Here is a 26167-nt window from a genome sequence, read left to right as displayed (position 1 = left end):
CATTGTCTTCCTGACTCTGTAGGCCCCTAGTCTCATATAAAGATTTAGCCTCTGGCAGCAGATCCATGCCAGTTTTATCAGTCTCCCATTAGGAGAGCCCACTGCAGCTTTTAGCTCAGGGTTTTTCAACCTTGGTACTATTGGGCTGGATAATTCTTTCTTGTGGGGGACTGTCCTGTGCTTTGCAGGATGTTTAGCAGCATCCCTGGACTCTACTCATTAGATGCCAAATCACCCCTCCCCCCAATTATGAGAACCCAAAATGACTCTAGACACTCCCAAATGTCCACTGGGAGACAACATCATCCCCAGGTGAAAATTCACTGTTTTATGTTCAATTAATGAGACTGGCTTCAGTCTCTCTTCTTGGGTAGGGCACTTTCGGGCCCCAATATACCACAGCAGCTGAACTCCAGGTTGCCCCTGCATGCGTCCAGAGTAGAGTTCAGAAAGCTTGTTGCTTTGACGTCATTCACTGATTCTCATTTATTTCTGTACTTTTTGGGGCTAAGAAGATGCTTCCTTTGTTTTGAAGCTCAGCTATATCCTTTTGGTTTTCTTCTTTGAGCTTTTTATCTATCACTGCTACGTGTCTGGAGCAGAGGGGAAGATTCAAGTGCAAACTATGGAGCCAACTTGACTGGGAGTCAGTAGGTTAAAATCTATTCTTTTGTTTTGTTTGAAACTAAGCCTTTGCCTTCAATAGTTATTAGCGTTATTAGTGTTCAGGAAATCAAAATGTGCTTGAATTTCCATAGCCTTGCTAGCTAGAGCCAAATCACACTTATGAATATCAACTTACTAACTACAAAAATTGCAATTTCTTTCAATAGGGAACAACAGCAGCAGCAGAAATTACGACGACACCAACCAACATGCATTGGACACTTAATATATGTCAGGGAATACATTACTGCATATAATCCTAGAAACAACTCCACGATGTAGGTGATACTTTACAGATAATAAAACAGAAGCTTAGAGAGATCCCTAAATAATATTCAATTAAGTAAAGGAACCAGGATTCAAGTCTAATTTGAAATCTTGGGCTGTTAGCAACTTTGCTCTACTGCCTCCCATATTCCCCTCTACAGAGTATAACTAACTAATGATGAGATCGTTGTCATTTACTGATCCTTGATGCATACACCTTGATGCAAAATACAATGTCACTACCGCCACCTTAACCACCACCATTTCCATCTTCACCACCACCTCCTCCATAACCATTTCCTGAGAATTTATTACAAATATAAGCTATATCAGGGGCTAGAGACTGAACTTATCTCCCTTTTCTCGAAAATAAACTTCATGAGGGCCAGCCTGGTGGTGTAGTGGTTAAGTTCACCTACTCCACTTCTGTGGCCCAGGCTTCACAGTTTCAGATCCCAGGTGTGGACCTACACACTGCTCACCAAGCCATGCTGTGGCGGTGTCCCACATACAAAATAGAGGGAGGCTGGTAGCTCAGCAACAATTTCCCTCAAGCAAAAAGAGGAAGATTGGTAACAGATGTTGGCTCAGGGACAATCTTCCTCAGCAAAAAATAAAATATAAAAGAAACTTCATGAAAGTAGGGCTCTTGTCTGTCTTCTCCACCAATATCTGTCACCACCAATATCTAGAGCAATGCATAGCATAGTGGACATTCAATATATATGTGATAAAAGGGTGTGGACAAGGCATCTGTCCTAAGTGACTTATGGGAAGCAGAACACATAGAAAAAGGAAAAGCAAGACAAGGAAATAGATGGTAGAGTCAGCTGAGGAGTAGAGGATGGGGCAGTTGGGAAAGATGCATCAAGGCAATAAAGTCCTGATCTTGAATATAAGGCGGTGCTTAGATTCAAGAGGACTAAGGGCATTCTGTGCAGAGGGGATGACGTGAGCATGTAGGAACAATGATGGAAGCAAGTGTATGCAGCAGACTGTGCAAGGAGGCAGTATAGCACAGGGAAGTGTGGAGACAGAATAGAGGACATTGCAGAAGGCTTTCATGTCAGACTAATGACTCTCAACTTTATCTTGCAGGCACTGGGAAGCCTCCAAAGATTTCAGAAAAAAGGTTCAAAAAACTATTTTAGAGATGGTATTTTAAAATTGCTTCCTAGGCCTACTTATGTACCCTATTTCTTTAAGAACCAATTTGGATAGTTTAAAAACTTCTATCTTGTTGTTTTCTTTTTCTTCAAGAAGAATCAATTTTTGTACTTTATATTTTTCAAAATATTACCTTTTATCCAGTTTTTAACAATGTATAGTATATAATTGTGCACAGTGTTCTCATAATTTTTCAATCTCTCCTATATCTATTTTTAAATCTTTTTCTTATTGTTAATTCTCCCATTTTTCTGGCAGAGCTATGTGTATGTTCTCTTTCCCTGTCCCCCTACCCCAAACTAAGGTTTTGAATTTAACTGATTTTATTGCCTGCTTTTCACTTTATATTGCTTTTCTTCTTGATTTCCTTTGATCTGTTTTTCTTAGCTTTGTTTTATTGATCCTTTTCTAACTCCAAGAAATGAAAGCTTAGTTCAGGTATGACAAATATGTGGTATGCATATTCACCACTCTCATCATATTCCCTGTCTGGGGTAGACTTTACTAATCTATCAAAGTACTTCTTCCTGAGCTCAGAGAAGTCCTCATAATTCTCTTCAACACAACACTCTGGGCAATCAGCTGAAGCCAGTATATCAGTTGAAGTCAATATGCCATTTGTGTCTTGGTTAATTTCTTTTCAAACTTTTTATATTTTAACAATGAAAATAACTACCTTTGAATGAATTTACCTTTGAGTACATCTCTGACTATATTTCACATATAAGTTTTGATATGTACACTTCTTTTTTTTCATTTAAAAAAATTACAGCCTTACTGAGGCATAACTGACATATACAACTCTAAGATATTTAAGGTGTACATCATGGTGATTTGATATGTGTATACACTGCGAAAGGATTCCCCCATCTAGTTATTTAATACACCCATCACCTCATATAGTTATCTTATTTGTTTTGGTAAGAATTTAAGTTCTACTCTCTTAGCAAATTTTAATTATACAATACACTGTTATCCACTATAGTCACTATATTTTACATTAGATCCTCAGATCTTATTCATCTTATAGCTGAAAGTTTGTACCCTTTTACCAACCTCTCCCTATTTCCCCCACCCCCCTAATTCCAGGCAAGCACTTTCCTACTCTTTATTTCTATGAGTTTGATTTTTTTTTTTTTAGATTCCACACATGTATAAGTGATACCATGAAGTATTTGTCTTTGTCTGGCTTATTTCACTTAGCATAATGCCCTCAAGGTCTATCCATGTTGTTGCAAATGGCAGGATTCCCTTCTTTCTCATGAGTGAATATTTTTTTTTTTTTTTTTAATGGATTTTTTTTTTTTTTAAAGATTTTATTTTTTCCTTTTTCTCCCCAAAGCCCCCCGGTACATAGTTGTGTATTCTTCGTTGTGGGTTCTTCTAGTTGTGGCATGTGGGATGCTGCCTCAGCGTGGTCTGATGAGCAGTGCCATGTCCGCGCCCAGGATTCGAACTGACGAAACACTGGGCCGCCTGCAGCGGAGCGCGCGAACTTAACCACTCGGCCACGGGGCCAGCCCCTCATGAGTGAATATTTTACTGTATATATACCACAACTTCTAAGTGATAGACACCTAGCTAGTTTCCTTGTCTTGGCTATTGTAAATAATGCCGCTTCGTACATGGGGGTACATACACCTCTCCAACATAGTGTTTTCCTTTGACTACATTCCCAGAAGTGGACTTGCTGGACCATATGGTATTTCTATTTTTAATTTTTTGAGGAACCTCCATACTGTTTTCCATAGTTACTGCACCAATTTACATTCCTACCAACAACGCATAAGGAAGGGTTCACCTTTCTCCACATCTTCACCAACACTTTTTATCTTGTTTTTTTTTTTTTTGATCTGTAAGGAATTATCTTTTAAAATTGTTTATTGAGTTAATGATAGGTTACAATCTTGTGAAATTTCAGTTGTACATTATCGTCTGTCAGTCATGTTGTAGATGCACCCCTTCATCCTTTGTGCCCACCCCCACCCCCCCTTTCCCTGGTAGCCACTAATCTGTTCTCTTTGTCCACGTTTAAATTCCTCATATGAGTGGAGTCATACAGAGATTGTCCTTCTCTATCTGGCTTATTTCACTTAACATAATTCCCTCAAGGTCCATCCATGTTGTTGCAAATGGGATGATTTTGTTATTTTTTACGGCTGAGTAGTATTCCATTGTATATATATACACCATATCTTCTTTATCCATTCGTCTGTTCATGGGCACTTAGGTTGCTTCCATGTCTTAGCTATTGTAAATAATGCTGCAATCAACATTGGGGTGCATTGGACTTTCGGAATTGCTGACTTCAAGCTCTTTGGATAGATACCCAGTAGTGGGACAGCTGGATCGTATGATAGTTCTATTTTTAATTTTTTGAGGAACCTCCATACTGTTTTCCATAGTTGCTGCACCAATTTACATTCCTACCAACAACGCATAAGGAAGGGTTCACCTTTCTCCACACCCTCACCAACACTTTTTATCTTGCCTTTTTGATGACAGCCATTCTAACAGGTGTGAGGTGAAATTTCCTTGTGGTTTTAACTTGCTTTTCCCTGACCATGAGTGATACTGGACACTTTTTCATGTACCGTTGGTCATTTGTATGTCTTCTTTGGAAAAATGTCTATTCAGTTCCTCTGCCCATTTTTTAACCAGATTGTTTGCTTTTTTGGTATTGTGTTGTATGAATTCTTTCTGTATTTTGGATATTAACCCCTTATTGGATATATGATTTGCAAATATTTTTTCCCATTCTGTAGGTTTTCTTTTCATTTTGCTGATGGTTCCCTTTGTTGTGCAGAAGCTTTTTAGTTTGATGTAGTCCCACTGGTTTATTTTCGCTTTTGTTGCTTTTGCTTTTGGTATCAAATCCAGAAAATCATTGCCAAGACCGACATCAAGGAGCTTATCTGCTATGTTTTCTTCTCATACTCTTATGGTTTCAGGTCCATTTTGAGTTGATTTTTGTGTATGGTGTATGGTAGTGGTCCAGTTTCATTCTTTTGCATGTGGCTGTTCAGTTTTCCCAACACTATTTATTGAAGAGATTATTCTTTCCCCACTGTGTATATTCGTGGCTCCTTTATCATAAATCTACTGGCCCTACATGTGTGGGTTTATTTCTGGGCTCTCTATTCTGTTCCATTGATCTATGTGTCAAAAGCATACTATTTTGATTACTATAGTTTTGTAATATAGTTTGAACTCATGAAGTGTGATGTCTTCAGCTTTGTTCTTTCTCAAGATTAGTTTGGCTATTTGGGGGTCTTTTGTTGTTCCATAAAAATTTTTTCTATTTCTGTGAAAAATGTCATTGGAATTTTGACAGGGATCGCACTGAATCTGTAGATTGCTTTGGGTAGTACAGACATTTTAACAATATTAATTCTTTCAATCCATGAGGACAGAATATATTTTGATTTACTTGTGCCATCTTCAGTACCTTTCATCAGTGTCTTATAGTTTTCAAGTCTATAAGTCTTTCATCTCTTTGGTTAAATTTATTCCTAGGTATTTTATTCTTTTTGATGCAACTGTAAATGGGATTTTTTTCTTAATTTCTCTTTCTGATAGTTCATTGTGAGTGTATAGAAATTCAAGTGATTTTTGTATACTGATTTTGTACCCCACAACTTCACTAAATTAGTTTATTCATTCTAACAGTTTTTTGGTGGAGTCTTTAGGATTCTCTCTATATATTATCATGTCATCTGCAAATAGGGACAGTTTTACTTCTTCCTTTCTGATTTGGATGTCTTTTTTTTTCATGCCTAACCGCTCTGGCTAGAACTTCCAGTACTATGTTAAATAAAAGTGGTGAGAGTGGGCATCCTTGCCTTGTTCTGATATGTACAATTCTTATTTTCAATATATTTGCAATATAGTTTTTATCCAAATTACTTAAAAGAATGTTTTATAATTCCAAAATTATTTGTACATTTTGTCCAGACATTTATTTTAATATCTCATTTTATTGCAAAATGGTCAAAGAATGAGGACTGTATAATTTCTATTTTTTAAAGATTTAATCAAAATGTTCTAATTTTGAAAAATAACCTATGGGAGCTCTGCAGGGCATAAGGTTGTATATCTACTAATTTAATGTTATTAATCATATTGTTCAAAACTGTTTATGTCCTTATGTTAGGTCTATTTTCCCTATAATAATGACTATTACTTCTATTTTTTTTCTGCAATTCATTATTTTAGATTGAATCTATCTTTTCTCTCATCATTTTTATGTCTGTATACTTTTCCTCAGAATTTTGGCAGAATTTTTAACATTTGTCCCTTATTTCACTGATTCAGTTTTCTGTAGTGCCCAATCTCTGTTCACTGTTCAGCCCAAAGTCTCATTCCCACGCAACCCTCCCTGACCTGACGGCCTGCTTTCTCTACGTGATAGCTTTTTCTAGCTCTACACACTGATGCAGCCTACTCTTAAATTTTGTTAACAATACACATTAGGTATTTTCTAAAATGTTGTTTTCCTTCTTCCTGAAACTTATTTCAGAGAGTGGCAGCTCCTTTGACTCTTCCCCATGGGGTTTCCTTGTAAGCTACACCATTCATTCCAGAGCCCCAAGATATTTTAGCATTTGCTCATCCTTAGAGAGGAAAGTCTAAGTTTCCCATTAAGAGCTTATGATCATGGAGGAACTGATATGGATTCTATCAAAGGTTGGTATAAATTCCTGCCCAAAACTTTTAAAAAGGTATTTTCATAATCAGATAAGAAGGGAAGTGAGGGATAGGAAATATCCAGCAGTTATAACACCATTTTAACATCCCAGCAGGCAGGGATGAGAAGTACAAATTTAATTTAAACTACACAAATATGAACCACCACAGGAAGAACACGACTCTCACGTACTTCTCTCCACTGGACCATACATACCCCACTGGCAACTTTTGGTTACGTGTGGTTACTAATACCCAGTTCTCTGAGTGATGTCATCGTCCACGTCAAAAGCAAACCTTAAGATCTCCTCATGCCACCACTGAGGTGCAAATGCTGAGGGTTGGTAGAGGGAAGAGAGTTTAAGTGCCAGACTCCTGGACTGGCCTTCATCTCTTCCTACTTGCAGTCCCCACTTAGAGTAAGAGGGTATGGTCTGGTGTACTCCAGGCCTCCCATGATTTCCCTAGACTGCACCCTCATAGGCACAGCAGTATGTAAAAGCCGCCAGTGTTGTTCTTCAATCCAATCCTTCTTGTGCTACATCTAACATAAATTCCCCCAACAATTTAGTATGAGAGTTACACTAATTCTTCCTCCTTTTGAGTATTTCATTGGCCATTTAAGTGGTAAAACTGGTGCAGAAAGGAGAGGAGTGAGTTCCTAAGTGCTTACACTGCTTTTTCCCAAAGGCAATATTTTAGGATGATTAATCTGCCATTTGCTGTATAGAATGGATCTGAAAGTCCTGCTAAAGGCCTTGGAAATCAGCGGTCTACTGGGAAGAGTCTAAGGTTAGCCCAGTAGGTGAGATGGATTCCGGTTTTCGCTCTGCCACTGACCACCTGTGTACCTTGCTATACTCAGAGCCCTGCACTATGCCTCTATCTTTATCTATCTATTCCTTTATCTTCCTTTATCTAAAGGTCTATCATTATATATTTTACAAATGTATAATTTAGAGAATCTTACATTTAAGGATGGGTATGCCACAGATTCAATCATATTTCTTGAAACTACATATAACAAAAGGCTGAAACTCTGATAGAAGACGGTTAACCTACAATATGACATCTTCTGTGCTCATATCAGGAACCTATTTTGGATCATTATAACTCCTGATCACTTTGCTTCATTTTAATGACTCATATGTTAAAAAGATGTCACATTTTTTTTAACCTGATTCTTATATTTATATTTTTCTGACATTAATCTCTGAGCATCTTTCATCATATTGCTGACATCATCAAATGTCAGGTCAGATTAATTGATATTTGGCTTTACCACGCTGCCGAGCTCTTGATTGCTTTCCTCCCTCCTAATCCCTAGCAGCCTTTAATAAACACCACTGTCCTGGGTGCTGACACGGACGGCAGTTACCTTCGATTTCCACTGAGCTCACCCTGATGTAGAATATCCTAAAACCTGTGTAAGGAAAGGTAATCCCAGCTATTTAAAGAAAAGCCCTTTAGCTAAGTCTGGTGTTTCTTACACAGTTTTCCTTCTTCAGAGTAACCCCAAGGTAGAACATGGTTGACGCTGCTCTTCCAAATCCATCTCTAGTCTATGACTTTAGCCCATGTCTCTGGCAAACTCTAATCTCCTCGGGTCTCTTTCTCCCTATTTCCTGGAGAGTGTGATTCCGGCTCTGAAAAAAAGGTCATTTACAAGGAAGAGACAGTTCATATGCACGTAGTTGTTCATAGGCTGTCATCTTTCTTATTCAGCTGACTGCTTCGAAGAAATACCACAAATAGTTTTGAAAGGAGGATCTGAAGTGGGTACTAAATTATGAAGTGTTGCAAACATTAGAGAGGAAAATCAAGAGAGGCTATTGGCACTATGGAAAAGGCAAAAAAAAAAAAAAATCTAAATCATCCCTTCACAGAACTGACAAATGAGATTTAGCTAAGCACACGAACTTGAGAACTATAACAAAGAACCGTTGGGCCAAGAGGGGATGAGGAAAATGGCTGTAAAGCATTAGGATTAAACAGCAAATGTGCTCATAAAAAGGCTTTCAACAGAATAGACAGAAAACAAGTTATTTTGGTTAATTATTCAGTGGGGACAGTGGTTTTTGTTTTACAGATGGAAACTGAAACCTTAAGAGGGAAAGTGACTTGAATATTATCATAAAGAAATAGGACCCCACTGTTCTGCTTCTCAACTCCCTTTGCACCAAAATCCAAACGACATTCCATCTTTTATGTTCTATTGTTCTCTAAACTCAACCCTCTAGGATGTGGAAACTTTGATGCTCTTGGAAATTGCTTCTATATTTGTCCAGTGCCAACTTCTGTGCTAGGAGAAGTTTGAAGTTCAACCCAAAAACAGAGGGTTTGGCATGGTCAAAAGCTCATTACAACTTCTCATTAGTTGCGTCTCTTGGGGCAACAATGGCATTCCTGAGTGTGACTCAGTCTCACCAGTCATAGCTGAGGGTTCCTGATTAATCTGAACTGAGCCAGAGCAAAGGCCGCAATACGCTCCAAGCAAATGAAGCAACACATCTTTCATGAAGAAAGTAAAAAATTACCTGAAAATGTTTTGAAATACCATCTTAGTATTAATCATAATAATACCTAAAACTCATTTAACATATATTACGTACCAGGCACCGTAACTGTGCTTGACGTTATTAATTCATTTGTTTCTCTTACTAACCTGTGAGACACGCACTACTATTATCCCTGTTTTAAAACAGGAAACGGAGTCACAAAGACGTTAAATAACTTATCATGCTGGCTAGGAACATGAACTACTTTAGAACAATAAGAATATACCAACTGATACCCAGGAGCCTGACTTCAGGAGCTATGAAAGGTTCCTCTAGATTAAAAATAACTTCATCAATCCAGATAAAGGATGGGGTTCAGTTCAGTGACGGTTTCTTAGTGCGGTACGCTCTTCAAACATACCGTGGCAGTATCAGATGCTAACAATGGGGAAAACTGGGTGTACTTATCTTTATGTGTACTATCTATACAACTTTTCTGTAGATCTAAAATTATTCTAAAATAAAATGATTATTTAAAAAAAGCTTTATCTGGATAATACATAGAGGGAACTTTTCATCGCATCAGTTCAGATAAAAATAATGCTATTCTTCTTCCTAAAAGTCAGGAGAATATTGAAGACAACACTGTCCATTTTCCGTGTAAGTGAGGGAATGGTAAGGTCTCCATCAGAGCTAACTTATTTAGCTTCAGAGACTTGTGCTCGAGTTTTAAAGGCAAATTGGAAACTATTTCCTGGAACAACGCCTCACAGCATGCCTTTTGATACTTGGATTATATTTCTTAAATTCTGAAGAAATCTTGCTTTTTTCCCCCCTTCTGTGCATTTTTGGTGCTGAGCTGTTTCCGGTTTTCCCACACTCCTGCCTGTCAGAGAGAAGAAACCACAAAAATGCAGCAAAGCAAAATTTGTTCACAGAGCTGCAATTCCATCTCAGAGGGCTGAAGAGCTCTCCTGCCAGCTGTGAGTTCAGGGCAGTGAGGGGTGTCTTCAAATGTCCACCCTGCTGCCCACTGACGGAGGCCACCTCTCCACCAGAGGACCAGACAGCCACACAGGCCACTAATAACTGGAGAATCCACAAACCCGGAGCACACTGGCAAACTCAACATTTGTATGAGACTCACTAATTTTCCTCCCTAACTGTGGGCTTCTCAAACCTGTGAAGGAGAGTGTGGTTTTCGAATGCTCAGTGAGTTCTTACATGTGCTCGGTCTTGTTCCATGCACTTTACAGGTATTAACTCTGCTAATATTTATCAGCTGTCCTATGAAGTAGATACTCTTATTATCCCCACTTCACGAATGAGGAAACTGAGGCCAAGAGATTAAGTAGCTTGTAACTTGCTAAAGGCCTCAGGTTGGTAAAGTGTGGGGCTGGGAAAGAGTGGACAGGTAGTCTGGCTCCGGAGGCTGTGCCCTTAGGATGTGTCTCTACTCCTTCCAGGGTGAGGGGCCACATGGCTTCCTCGCTATTGTGCTATTTGCCTTCCACTACGAACTGCAGGCTTCCTAGTGCCCTTCCCTACTGCTCCAGAGAGTTCTGCAAAGTCATTACGACGCCAATTATTCCTCGAACAGTGCTTGGCACTTAGTAGGCGCGTAGTAAATATCTGTTGGATAAATGAATAATGGCAGCAATATAATCAAAACAGCCACAAGGGATTGCTTTCAATCCAAATCCAGAACTTGATTCACCATCCCAAGGGAAAAACAGTAACTGCTTTTTCTATGTCCTAGGGTTCTTTCTTACAACTGAAATTGATTTTCGAGAAGGACGAATAAATGAGGAGCCTTAATGAAAGCAAGAGAAATACACACACTCTCCTCTAGGTGTTTGCCCATGAAGGAATGCCCGCCTCTTCCAGACACCTTGGAAAAGGTATGCAATTTGAAATGGAGAAGGGCTGCTAGGACCAACACTCTTCATGAGTCCATTTCTGGTTCACTAGCTAAAAAATGGCTGGGGGTAGAGCGAAGGATGTGACCTAAAAAAGCTGATTCAGGCACGGAAATGTCTTTTTTGAGGTAAAATAGGTAGACTACAAAAGATAATCAGAAATACTGCTGCTACACAGAGCCTACTGACTAATGCCAACGAAGTTAATCCCCCCAGTAAAATCCCAATCCTATGTCCTCCCATTCAAATGCCTAAAAGTGAACAAACCAACAAGGGTGGGTGGCAGGGGAAGGGTGTTGAATTTTATATGAAACTGAAAAGATCTGAATCTGTAGAACGACCAAGAGAAGAAGACATCTGGGGGAAGTTTTCATTTCCTTCCTCCCAGCCCACAGTGGAGCACTGTTACCTGGTGCACTGTCTGATTGTAGCTCCTGCCAGAGGCCAGAAGAGTTAGTTAGCGACAACCCTGAACCCTGCCAGCAGCAGCTCTCCTCTCAATCCCTGGGGAACCTAAAAGAGCAATGCCTGCCCCTCCCACAGGGTAGAGCCCAGACGTGGGCACGTTTCAATAGCTCCCCAGCTGGTTCTAATTTGTAGCCAGGTCTGAGAACCAGAGTTAGCTTTTATTCCCCATCAGGTGTTCTTCTTTTCAACATTTTAGTACAAATTGTCTTGAAGCCTCCATAAATAAAGAGTACTGTAAGCAAAGAATTGATACAACTCATAAGAAATTAGACAGAAGATTACTGAAAACTTACTTGGGAGCCCTCTGGGATGTTGCCTTTCGGAGAACTTGTTTGTGATTGGATGGAGGTTTGGGGACCAGGGAGGAGGAAGAACTTGGAGGTGGCACCACTTTTTGTGGCAGAGTGGTTGGCTTCTGGCCACTAGCTGTGGCACTTGAAATTCTGCAAGCTGCACCATTGCTCATTGTCCATAAATTGGAGTTAGGTAGTGTCTGGCTCCCAAAGATGGCCTACAAAGAAAAGGAAAAAAAAAGATTTGATGGAGATGCTCTTCACAACCCATTAAGTGAATAACTGATTTGCAATCCTGAAGCAAGACCAAAAAAAAGGGAAACTGTTAAAGTAATTTTTTAGGAAAAATTTCTCTAATAATGCCAGTGCAGGTCCAGATTCAGAGACAGGAAATCTCTTGGAGCAGAAAGTTGAGATGGTCTTGTTGAAAGTACACTGGGCTAGGAATCAGGGCAGCTGTGTACTATGTATTGGTCCATACGTATGATTTAGAAAGGCACTTGCTCTCTCTTCGTCTTAGTTTTCTTTACTGTTAAATTCAACAAATATTTAATGAACGTCTCCTACTGGGTGTCAAGTACTAGAAATATAGCACAGAACAAAAGTGACTTGAAGCTTGACTCAATCCCATTCACAGAACTTTGAACTCCTCTAGAAGGCGTGCACATTTGAAGAAAGAGAAGCAGCCAGTGTGGCTAGGGCATAGTGAGTAAACAGAGAGAGTAGAGAGAGGAGGCTGGAACAGAAACCAGGAGCCAGACCATGCACGGCCTTGAGGGCGATTTGTAGAATTCTGGTGTAGTAACACCTTGTTGACCTAAAGATTAACACAAGACTTTACATTTGAAAACGTTTTCAAAGTAAAATTACTACATGCATACTAGTTACTATATGAATACAAGATCAACACAAGGGTATTTTTGCTCACAGGGTAAGCCTATAAATAAATATAGACCTAAAAATCAACATCATAAACATCAACATATATCTAGAGTTAGGCTGTAAACATATACTACTTGCTTAAATAAATGCTTACGAAATTCTTACAACTTATTTACCTCATTAGAAATAACTTTTGGTGTCACACACTTTGTTTCTGATCCTTCAATACTATAAACACCACTTTCAATATGCATGCATTATAAAAGCTTTAAATGTAAAATAATATTAAGAGAAAAATAATATAATTGACATAATACATAGGACTTTTTATTAAAAGGATTTCTGGCAATTGATTTCCATCTGTAGACATTACATTTAAAGAGATGTAAGAGAAATGTCATTTCCTCATGGCAAGGGCTAAAGGAATAAGAGCAAATGCTCTTAGGAACATTCACCTTTTAGATAGACTTAACTGGTATTATTTTTATCCTTTATGAATTTTATTTTTTAAGATATAGAAGATGAACTGAGTAGCTGTAGTAAAATGTTAAGCAACCCTTCTATATTCATGCCTTGGAATGTCCCATTGCAGGGAAATGTGTCCAAAGGCCCTGCGCTAGGCAGATATGAAGGGACCAAGGGATCTTGTGTGGAGTAAATGTGTTTGACTGAGAGGCCTGACAAGGAACAAAGCGACTTCAGAGGTAGAGGATCAGAGCATTTTCAAATGGACCAGTCTGACTGAGATGTTCCTCATCTCTGCAAACCACTCGAAGGGGAGACTGTGGAGCTGTTCACTTGCCTCCATCTCTGATCCAAAGAAGTGGAACAAAGGAAGATCCAAGCCCATGGGCAAAGCCAGCAGGGCAGCACTGTGGAGTGTGGACATGAGGAGAGGTCTTTAGCTCTTCTAAGAGGGCCCAGAAGCCTGATCTGCTCCAGCAAGCTTTCTGAGGACAAGTAACCAAAGGGTGCAGCAAGAGGCCAGGCCTGTGGGACTGGCCCCAAAACCCATTTCTTTCAGGCACCGTTTCCATACCTGAGGGTCTCAAAACATGTGGGAGACACTCAACTGGAAGGAAGGAGGCAGGCAGGAAGGGCTACCCTAGGCTTCTGTTCTCCCCACTATATCCCAATAAGAGAGTTTAGATTGAAGAGTGCTTGAGAGATACTCGATTCAGGACAGGAAGGTGACCAGAAATCAGAATGAGGGCTGAAGAGTTCCACATGACAACCCATAAACAAATTCACTGGATGAGTAGTGGAGGAGGAAAAACCATTGTTAGCAAAGAGCTCCTGGAATAAAAATATTCTTTATTTAGTTAAATTTTTCATGATGTGAGGGAACTGCCATCAGTAAGAACAGCTATTCAACACATGTTGCCATGGTGACGACTTAACCATATTTTTAAATACACTGAGTTTTTCTTTTGTTAAACAATCTTTCTGGGACAACTAAATACAAATAAAAAGATGCAAGATCAGAACAGTGAGTATAGTAAGCTTCTATTTGTGTAAAAAAGAACACACACAAACATACACATATATACCAACACACATACATACACATTCTCATACAAACACACATACAATGTTGGTATCCTCACAGAACAACTCTGAAAGGATATACAAAAAGCTGGTGACCTCCACGGAGAAGCGCTGATTAGCTAGGAGACCAAGGGGGAGGAGAACTAATTTTGTGCTATACATCATTTATACCTTTCTGAATTGTGTATCATCTAGACATAGTTATTTATTACAAAGATAAATTATTAAAAAGTCAAAAGGGGGGCCAGCCGGGTGGCCTAGCAGTTAAGTTCACACGTTCTGCTTTGGTGGCCCAGCGTTTGCTGGTTCGGATCCTGGATGTGGACCTATGCACAGCTTGTCAAGCCATGCTGTGGCAGGCGTATAAAGTAGAAGGAAGATGGGCATGGATGTTAGCTCAGGGCCAGTCTTCCTCAGCCAAAAGAGGAGGATTGGCAGCAGATGTTAGCTCAGGGCTAATCTTCCTCAAAAAAATATAAAAAAGTCAAAAGGAAGTCAAGTTCTAAGATTTAAGCAGGTAACAAATAAACTCTGGGTACAAGTCAAAAGTACCCAAATGAAGCCAAGTTTCAACCAGCTGGGTATAAGACATACCATCAGCCCAGGGTGAAGAAGGAATTGACTGTTCAACACTTATTATGGCTACGAAACCAGATGAGGTCATCAGTGAAAGGCAGAGTAAGTGGAAAAGAGCAAGGCTTTGCAGTCAAATGTGCGTAGACTCAAATGTAGGCTCTGGCATATAAACCGGGTGATGTTTTCAAGTTACTTAACCTCCCTGAGCTTTAACTTCCTCATAAGCAATTATAATTGCTTAGCTGGACTGTTGGGGGTTAAAGGAAGATCACATATGTAAATCTAGCCCAGGCATTCCATAAAGGTTTCTTGAAATAAATCAAAGTACCAGGCACACAGTAGACACTCAACGAAGGCTCCACTCCTTCCCAAACCTCTATCTCGGTTTACTGAGGAGCCCAAGGACGGGATGACACGTCAGTCTGCCTATCTGTAATGATTTGTGAATGGTAGTTGGCTATGCATTTTTTCAACATATTTTTCTAGTCTTATGATGATGCTTACTAGCTGTGAAAGCAAACTCTTAAAATGAAAACATATGTTTAGGTTCCCTAGATCATATTTACTCAATTCTCTCTGGCAGAAATACTCTTTTCTTCTTCTGAACACTTATAAAAATTTATTTGTATGTGTCTTATCACATTTAGCACATTCTACCATGTATTATAGCCACTTACGTATGGACTTTTTTCCCCTTCTGGACAATACCCACTGGAAATGGCTAGATTTATATCTGATTAATTTTTGTTTCACCCTCAGTGCCCAGTAGAGTGCCTTGAGCATAAAAGGTGCTTAATAAACATATACTCCATGAATGAAAAAAACAAAATTCACATTATGCCAAGTATTCATCTGTTTGCTTTTTAACAACAACTAAATTCTGTACAAGAAAATAGGCAAGTTTGTGTTTACACAGAGATGTAATCTTGTAACAGCACCATCCTCTGGCCTTTGAACAGTGCCTGGTGTGTTATTTGTATTCAACTCACACTCAGCCACAAAGTGTAAGTAAGACCTTCTGTAGATTCCACACAAAAATAAATTCACCTTCCTAGAAGAAAATTTTGTGGCAGGACCTTAGACATTGATGTTTGATAGTAATAAGATCAGTTTTTACCTCAAATAACAAAATAAAATAAATTAGGAGAATTGATTATGTAGGAGACTGTCATTTGTCTGGATACTAATGTCATCGACTAATTGCCCTGAGGAACTCAAGGGAGGTTTCAGAGCAGTTAACTCTTTCTCCAAATTGTCTTTCTCTTTTTGTTATGTGTAAGGGATGCAATCACCAACCACCCTGAACCAGGCCAAGCCAAGAGCAAGGCCTGTGACCTTTTTTTTTTGAGGAAGATTAGCCTGGAGCTAACATCTGCCACCAATTCTCCTCTTTTTGCTGAGGAAGACTGGCCCTGAGCTAACATCCGTGCCCATCTTCCTCTACTTTATATGTGGGACGCCTGCCACAGCATGGCTTGACAAGCGGTGCCTAGGTCTGCACCTGGGATCCAAACTGGCGAACCCTGGGCCACCACAGCGGAATGTGCAAACTTAACCACTGTGCCACTGGGCCAGCCCACCTTTGCCTCATTTTTCATGCTAAGATCTCCTCTCCGGGAAGAGCTCAGGCCTTATTGCCATAACCTGCAGTGTACATGGAAGCATCTTTTCCAACTGAGCCTGCGCAAATGAATGCCCACCTCTTCCTTTTGAATATTCATTCCCCATCCAAAATTAAAGGCCCCTGCTGTCCTGTGCTCGTGCCTGGGGACAGCCATGACTTTGGAAATGATTCTGCGTGGTCTCCTATTTGCTGCAAATAAACTCTACTTTGTGTGACAACTACTTCTGGTGGAGAGTCTGATTTTAACTCACCAGAAGGCAAACCCACTTTGGTTCAGTAACACTAACAATTCTCTCTTTCTTTCTAATAATACTACCCTGATTTTGCATGGGTAGTATTATCTACCCAGCTTAAAAATTACTTTTCCCAACTGTTCCTGTACCTAGAGATAACCATGTGATACAGTTCTGAGATGTAAACAGAAGTTTCCAGGTGTGGTTTCCGCAAAAGCTCTTTAAACAGGGCAGACTGGGTTGGTTCACAACTTTTGCCCTCTACTGATTTTCTTCTTCCCACTCAGAAGGTGGGTACCTAGCTAGAGGTGGACAGGTATAGGGTGAAAGTCACTTGTTAAGGATTGCAGAGGATAAAGACAGGAGAAGCACGGGCTCCTGATAGTACCATGGATTCTGGGAGAGCCCATCTCTAGATTTCTGATTATATGGGGGGAAAAAATAAATCTCCAACTTGTTTAAGCTGGGGTGGGGGGTGGGGGTGAGCCTATTACATGCAGCCAAACGGAATCCTAACTAAGCTGAGATATAATTCTCAATCTACCAAAGAGTCAAACTTGTTTAAGCCTCAGTATAACATAAATGTACAGTATCTCAAGAAAACAGATACTCTTTCCAAATACAGTAAAAGCTTCTAGGTTCTTATTTGTTGTTTGGTGATCATACTCTAATATACCGAATGGATAACGAAACGATTACAATTCTATACCATCCAAAATTCCAAAAAGTCAGTAATGCAGACAAGTCCCCCGTTGTTTCACCAAAGCCAAGGCTAAGTGGAAGGAGATTAAAGCAGTCTAATCTGATAAGACACCCAAGAAAATACCCAAGTAATGTTAAAAGCAGACATAGAAATGGATGTCTTTAGACTAGTGGCAGAAATCAACCTCCCCAGGCCCCACATAGCCTGTATTGGCCTCAATCCTACAACTCCACCAGTGATAGATTATTGTCCTGATATTCATTCATAAGTGGACAGAAGAGTTGCAGTAAGTTCTCTATATAATTTCGAAGAAATGTGACGTTTGGATGTACACTATCCATGCTCTGCACCTGTGGGTGAACAACCCGGGGATGGGGGCTGCACCGTCATCAGTCAACGTCCTGGGAATGGGAGAGCTGTGTGAGCACTGGCCTCGACTTGAGACCTGCTCGATAGATACAAGACTTCTGCTTCTTTATTGGGTGTGGGAAACAGCCATGCCTCAGCAAGGAGACTCAGAGAAAACCACAGTTTGAGGGTTGGCTTGGCCCCAGGCAAAAGACTGGAAAGCCCCTCCTTCTCCCACAACAGAAGGGTACTCGTGGGTGGGAAGGAGGAATTTCTGATAGACAGAACACAGACTGCAACTTGGAAGGTTATGGGGAAGCAAGATCTGGGCTCTCTTACTAGAAAGATAATACTGTTCAGAGATTAAATTCTGGGAGGGATTTTTTTTTTTTTTTTAATTCCTTCCAGAAAAACACTCCTTTTAGTCTTTACTCAGGCTTCTTGGTGATGCAGCAGAGCTGGATGGCTCTTTGTAGCAAAATGACTCTTTAAATTCATTTTCTGAAAACAAGGAAGATAAGGTAGGCAAAAGATAATCTCTATCTGAGTGGGTTAATGTCTCTTTGCACCCCCTTTACTCTTGATTTCAGAAGAGCAAACATTTCTAGGCATTCTTCTCCCCAGATGAGATTTTATCCTAACTTGGAGAAAGTTCCCATTACATAGTATACAAAGCCACTTCTAGTATGTTTCTCTCTGGCAGCTCAAGGGCTAGGATGGTCTATCTTCCCGAGCACGTAGGAGACTCGTCATTCACGTTACTACAACTGGACTGAGAGCTGTTCAGTGCAAAGAACACATTACGGCTTTTGTGCAACCATACAACGCTGTAAAAAGCTTGGGGCCAAGGTAAGGGTAAGGGTAGCTGTTCCTATTTTGGCAAAAGCAAGCTTCCAAAAAGCCTTTGTCTCACACTCTATGGAGTTCTTGGCTGTCTTCCATTCACAATGTTTGTCAGCTGGGACAAGACTGGAGGCTGAGCAAGAGAAACAGAGTATAACTTCTGGTACTGTCACAAGGCACTAGCAGTGCTATGACCCCGACAGGGATGGAGTGGACACTCTGAAGACGATGCTGTTCATACAGAGAGAGAACAATGACACAAACACCCAAGACAGGACTTTGAGTGCCAAAGATATTGGAAGTCTGCCAGCATATCCTTCCATTTCTTGATTTTAGAAAGCTCTTTCTCCTTTAGCAACTAGGAAAGAAGGCTCCTAAATGACCTACTCTAAAGGATGTGAATACAGGTGCTTACTCGGACAAAACAATTTAGGAGAAACCATTATTCACCAGCCGACTGAAACCACTATACTTCCAGGCAGTCCCCAAATCAACTGTACTTGTTGACATTTGAAAAACAATGTAGGTCATTAAAAACAGATATTCAAATATACTCATGAACCTCAGACTCCTTCATCTAACCAAAACAAAGACACCAACAGTAGTCTCTGAGTTGGTTTTTCAATAGTAGTGAAACACACGAACTGATCTGGGGCTGTGTGTGTATTACAACCAGAGGCCCAACTCGGTGGCAGCTGGCTAAGGCAAGGGCTGCAGCCCATGACCCAAAAACTCAGTGAGACTAATTAGCCCTAAGATACTACATGGATGACCTTCCCTCACTAGCAGCCCCGCCACCCTTTCTAACAAGAGAACCAGTAGTAGAGGCTGATATTCTGATGGCAAATTTAGACTCATATGACTGTAGACTCTGCTTTGCTTTCTCTCTCTTTCTCCCTTGACACCCCGTAATATTTGAACACAGATCTCACACACTCACAAAAGGTTGACAGACTGAGATTTTTTTGTCTTTTTTGGAAACACTTAAATCTCTTTAATACATGTTCATTTGAAAAAGGAAAACCGTTTTTAAAGTCATTTCAAATTTTACTCTGAGGTAATTTCTGGTAACATTTAGACTTTTTTTTGTGTCTATATAGTCTTATTTTTTACAAATAGACAAGTATTTCTGTGGGCTTACAAAAATGGGATCATACGACATCTGATGTTTTGGAGACTGTTTTTTCAGTCAAGTATCTATCCTGAGCATTTTTCACATCTATAAGGGTAGATCTAGGTCACTGTTTGTAATGGCTGCATATTTTCTACTCTGGTTTATCATAATTTACTCAACCAATCACTGATAGTAGAATACTATAAACTGACATAGTAGATCTGTATTTGTTATTATGGAAATATGTTCATAATAGTTTTTTTTTTAAAGATTTTATTTTTTTCCTTTTTCTCCCCAAAGCCCCCCGGTACATAGTTGTATATTCTTTGTTGTGGGTCCTTCTAGTTGTGGCATGTGGGACGCTGCCTCAGCGTGGTTTGATGAGCAGTGCCATGTCCGCGCCCAGGATTCGAACCAACGAAACACTGGGCCACCTGCAGCGGAGCGCGCGAACTTAACCACTCGGCCACGGGGCCAGCCCCCATAATAGTTTTTTAAGTGGGAAAAAGTATGTGCCCAAAAATCTTATACTTCCATTTGAAACCACACACACACACACACACACACACACATTCAGGTTGTCATCGGTTTGTTTTGCTATTTAAGAACAGTGTTGTGATAAACATCCTGTTATGTATATCTTTCCACATATGCTAGATCATTTCCTTGAAGTAGAATAGTAGATCAGAAGGCTGCTTCCTCTTCTGTTTAACGTTTTTTTTACATATATTCTCAAATTGCCCTCTGTAAAGGTTGTACCAACTGCATTTCCATCAGTATACCTGAGAGGATAACATCCTTGTTTTTCCTTGATTATTGTGAGGAAATAGCAAGTGTCTCATGAAAACCTGGCTCATAATTTGATGCTAATGCTGTTTCTTGTAACAATCTACACAAATATTCTTTTAATCATTTTACCATGGTATTAGTCATTCTTTCTACTCTTTCTTCTCACATCTCTAAGAATCGCGAACAAATTAATTTGAATATAATTTTTGATTGTCCAAATAAGTATTAGTAAAAAAAAAATGTAGCTAATTAATACTTTATGAGCTTTGAAATTCTCCTAAAATACCTTCTTTAATATCATTTTAACTAATCTCTGCTTCTGGCACAGGGGGTTTAACCCAAACCCACAAGTTGAAATTACAATGTGATGTATATTTAAAGTTAAAAGGAACATACAATAGAAGAGATATTTGCACACCATGCTCATTGAAGCATTATTCACAATAGCTAAGATGTGGAAGCAATCTAAATGCCCATCCATGGATGAATGGATAAAGATGTATGTATACATGTACAATGGAATATTATTCAGGGTTAAAGAAGAAAGAAATCCCACCATATGCTACAACAAAGACGAATCTTCAGGACATTACGCTAGTGAAGTGATCCAATCACAAAAAGACAAATACTGCATGATTCCACTTACATGAGGTATCTAAAGCAGTCAAACTCACAGAAACATAAAGTAGAATGATGCTTGTCAGGGGTTAGCGAAAGGAGGAAACAGAGAGTTGTTCAATGAGTACGGAGTTTCAGTCATGCAAGATGCAAAAGTTCTAGTGACCTGCTGTACAACAATGTGCGTGTGCATATAGTTAACAATACTGTACTGTACACTGAAAAATATTTAAGAGGGTAAATTTATGGTATGTAATTTTTACCCAATGGAAAAAACGTAGCACAGAATAAGACCAATGAACTTTTATTGAGCTTTTACCATGGGTCAGCATTGCTCTAAGTACTTCACATTATTACCACATTTAATCCTCCCAACCATTTGAGGGGGGGGGTCCCATCATCATCTCCATATACAGAGGAAGAAACCAAGGCACAAAAAGGGTTCCTTGATTTGTCCATGGTCACACAGCTACTAAGTAGTAAGCTGGGATCCACGCCTACAGAGGAGTCTGATTTTAGAGCCCCATTACACTACACTGCCTTCCTTATTTATGCTATGCTAACTCTCTTTTAAAGCAAATCCATTGAAATCAAACCTCCCTTCCAAAGCAAATCTAAAGCAAATCCAGTGATACATTCAATTTTCATCAGACGCATTTAAATGACAGATTTCACTTGCTTTTCTCCAAGAAATAAAGGTTGAAAAAAATCTGTCCCTAAGCAAACCTTTGTTACTTATTTTAAAAGTTAAAGTATATATATACATATGTATGTATGTGTATATCTATCTATCTATCTATCTATCTATCTATATCTATAAAGGTAAGCTCAAAAGATCAGCAATGACCCCACACTGAGAGTTCAAGAGGTGAAAAAAAGATAATTGATAGTTCATTTTCAATTGTCTCTTTATCTCTTATTTGTTAGTACTATTAGGGAACTTTTTATACATCAGAGCCCTTGATCTCCTAATAATGTGTCTGTGTCTTATATCTCCTGATTCGTAAGATGAAATAATTAGACAAGGCAATCTCTAAGTTCCTTTACAACTTTAAATTCAGAGTTTATAAATATCTAACTTGTCTCTGTCTTCAAATGTATAGTTTGTTTTATTTGGCTCAGAATCTCACATGGTTGACCTACTGTGTGCCTTGCACAGACCCTGCTGTCACACATCCATTAAGCTTTCTCCTGTGGCTGCATCCATCTCACATAGATGGGGTTCTTTACATTGAAGGATGGGGTCTTTCACTGTCTCACATAAAGTTACTGCTGTGAGTCCCTCATATGCCCAGAGACAAACAAACCAATCACGGGTCACAGAGTGAGGGGAGGGAATGAAACTCGTCACCAGGCAGCTAGAGCAAACTGCATTTTAGCGATTTACGACAAACAAGATGGATCCAAAGCAGCTGACAGGTGAACAGTTCCTTTGAATATACCCATAACCAAGCAGAGTTCTGAATTTTGATTCATTACGCTGACTCTTGTGTGAGTGTATACGAGTGTATAGCAGCAGCAGCAATAAAACTGGGATGCTCTATCTGACTGATGGTAAATGTGTGAAGCAAGAAGAAAATGAAGAGTCACTCCAGTCAAGGGGGAGGGTGTTGGAGTGGGAAAGGGATTTGGAAGCCCTGGACCGGGTTTGAATGTTATCTCTGTAACTAGCTGGCTTTGCGACCTGGCGTTAAGTTACTTAAACTCTTTGAGCCTCAGTTTCCTTATCAGTGGAATGGTGAGTACCCAGGAGGCTCACTATATGTCCATTTCCTGTCCTCACTCTCCTCCCTCTAACACTCCAGGGGGACACTACTCGAGCAGCAGCTAAGAAGACAAGTTGGTGGTAACCAGTGGACTTCTATTACTAGTAGAAACGAATCAGTACAATGAATTGGTATCTATATTGCAGTAACACATTAAGAATCAGATTTATATGGCATTAAAAAAGAAAGCGTAACATGAATCATGCAGAAGTGTCATCTGTGGTATTCACATTTGTAGACACCTGCTATGTTTCCTAGTAGTCTCCAAAACACCATTACAGAAGGAAAATTCAAATAGTATGACCAGTACCAATAACAGGGCTGAAAGGACAAAGTGATAACTGAAGAAACAATTCCTATGTTATTAATAACAACTCACAAGTGCTTCAAACCTCTAAACTTGCACAACGTCTTTCAGGATATTGCATGACTCAGTAGTCCCTGCCCCATCACTAAATAAGAAAAGCACAAGGGAGGGTAAACTGCGGGCATTTCTAAGAGTTTTAAGCCCAGGAATACCTTCTTCAGACATTTCTTTAATTAAGAATTTGAGGTCACTGGGATAACGTCCAGGCCTAAGTTTACAAGTGTTTAGTAAACTTTTTCTTTTATGACAGTATATTTGAATAGTAGGAGACTAGTTAAGATACCTGAGAATAACTTTTCAAATATGGTTTTATAGGTGTCAATAAGTACTTGTTGAACGCATGAACTGCAAAATAAAATTTATGTAATGATATGTATAGCTACTATTTATTGAATGCCTTAAATATATTGTCAGGGAGATAGCACACAGCATGATAGCCAAGAGCTTGGATGGTAGAGGCTCACACACCTGGGTTCAAAAACCAGCTCTTCCATTAATTACTTATGTGACCCTGAGCAAGTCACATAAGTGATGCTCTGTTTTTTCATCTGTAAAATGGGGCTGGTAAGACAGCACTCGTGAGGATTCAATACGATAACGCAATAAAACTCCTGGTTCAGTGCTTGCCACATGGTAACAGCCTGAGGAACATACTCCTCATGATAACCCACAGACACATACTGTCATCTCCATACTAGAGACAAGCAAACTGAGGCCCAAAGAAGTTTGAATAACCTAGCCCAGGTTATGGGCTGGACATGGCCAGGATTTAAACAGGACTATCTGACTCCAAAGGCTGTTCACAGTGCCTATTTCCAAAATAGCTGAATGTAGTTTTACACGTATTATTTCAGGTAGTCTCAATGCATTTTATTAGGTAAGAAGAAAGGAGTTTGCTTTGGCAAAATCTACTAAGTCAAATGGTTCTAGGAAAAGAAAAAGAAGAAAAAAAGCAGAAGAGGAGGAAGAATAGGAAGAAGAAGTAGGAGAGGAGGAGGAAGAGGAAGAGGAAGAAGGAAGCAGCAGCAGCAGCAGCAAGAAACTAAGTGTTATATGAGTTCCTGATAAAGGTCAGGAGGAAACACAACATAGAACAAAAAAACCCCAAACGAAAATAAAACAGCAGTAGGTTATGACATTCAAGTCAACAGGCTCCAAGAACTTGAGCACATGTGTGAGTTCTCCCCCTTGCATACCCCGAGTCCGACCTTCCTCCCGGACCCTGTGAGAAGGACGTAGGAAGACTCCCCCTGCACAGCCAGGCTGTTTGCTTCTCTTCGTGCCATGCTGAGGAGCTAGCATGTTATTGCTGGCTGCCTGGGAAAGCCCGGGTGCCTCTGAATTTCTCTTTCTTTCCCCTCCTCCACAACACAAACACACAGCAACTGAAGGCTTGGAGAAACAGTATTCATTGCTGTAGGGGGGCAGAATTTTCCTAGACACATGCAATGAACTTTTAGGAGGAGAATAACAAGACTTGGCCGGGTTTGTATGGGGATCCTTTCCACACCTGTGAGGTTGTGCATGTACACACACACCATCAGCAAAAAGCTCATTACATACTGCACTCGAGATGTTACCAGCACACTGAAAGACCCCTTGATGTGAACACTGAGCTGGCCCTGGGCTGCTGCTTCTAGGATCATTAGTCTCCGCTGGCTCTTACTGAATCTAGGTTAGTCTGGTAAAATTGGGCATGGTGGGAAGGCGGAAGCAAAGAACAGATGGAGTGAAAGGATGAGAGGAATTTAGGATTCAGTTTTCTCCTACTTTGAGTTACCTTACTATGTTGAAAATTAAGTCTACTAAAAATTGAAGGCCTTTGGAAAGAGAACGGAACCACTGAAAAGTTAAGATGTATTAAAAATCTCCCCCTTTCCTCCTCTGTTGTTAAAAGAAATTTCAGCAGTTCTGCCTTGGCCATCAAAATGTCCTGATTTTTTCTGCTTCTTGGGCTTTTTTCAGACTGGATGAGGCAGAGAAGAGAGTGGGAGGGAAGGAGAGGGGGGCTGGGAGCAGAAGTTTAACAAAGGATCACTTTAACAGAAACTACTGAGTAATCGCGCTGCCCTGGGCCAAGAATAACATGAGCTCAATGTCGGCAATTAGAAGCAGGTCAGTCGGGCCTCACAGCCGGTGCAGCACTCCTCACAGACCCCAGCATGGAGGGCTACTCATGCTGATGTCACCAGCAGGCACGGCTGCCCAAGAAAGTCCCCCGACTCAGCTGAAAGGAAAGTTTTTTATCCTTCTCCTTCAGAGGCAGGAAGCCAGGGTGAGAAGGAAGTGGGAAGCAATGAGGGAAACTGGAGAGGAAACGTACAGCGGGATGTGTCAACACATAACACATTCATTTTACCATCCCTAGACTATCAAGATTCGGTAATTTCCTCAACCATTCTGAAACTCATTTTAAATGAATTAATACATGTAAAGCACCTGGAATAGTGCTTGAACCACAGTAAGTGCCTATTAAGTGTTGGCTATTATTATTAAAACAAAAAGGGAGGAATCTGTCCCTTCACTTATCTCTTGTCCACCATAAAGCCTGAGTCCTGGAAGCAGTGATTGCTGAGCAGAATGTACCCTGATAAGAAAAATGAGCAAGGAGGTTTTTAAGTTTGGAAAACTTATTTACAAGGAGATTGTGGTAGATGGAGTGAAAAGGATGGAAACAAAGTTCCCATAAAAAAATGACTGCCCGAAATTTTATAAGGGCAACACTAAGTTTTAACATATCCAGTCTCCCTTCCAAAGGACAGAAAACAAATAATGAAGAGGAGACACTTCTA

The 26167-nt window shown here is 39.9% G+C and overlaps 1 protein-coding gene across 40 annotated transcripts in view; it reads right to left on the bottom strand.

The window, feature by feature from the left end:
• TTLL5 (tubulin tyrosine ligase like 5) overlaps positions 1 to 26167 on the bottom strand; it is a 280660-nt gene that overhangs the window by 54478 nt on the left and 200015 nt on the right. For all 40 annotated transcript variants that reach the window (XR_011532902.1, XR_011532901.1, XM_070593608.1 and 37 more), the window contains one exon: positions 11965 to 12182. Coding sequence is in view for 38 of the 40 variants with exons in the window: in XM_070593608.1 (XP_070449709.1) it covers positions 11965 to 12182 (218 nt within the window). In the remaining 2 variants the exon portion in view is untranslated. The remainder of the gene's footprint in view (positions 1 to 11964; positions 12183 to 26167) is intronic.

This window comes from Equus przewalskii, chromosome 25, assembly GCF_037783145.1.
Source record: "Equus przewalskii isolate Varuska chromosome 25, EquPr2, whole genome shotgun sequence".
Lineage (NCBI taxonomy): Eukaryota > Metazoa > Chordata > Mammalia > Perissodactyla > Equidae > Equus > Equus przewalskii.
This window is presented reverse-complemented; position numbering and strand designations above follow the sequence as displayed.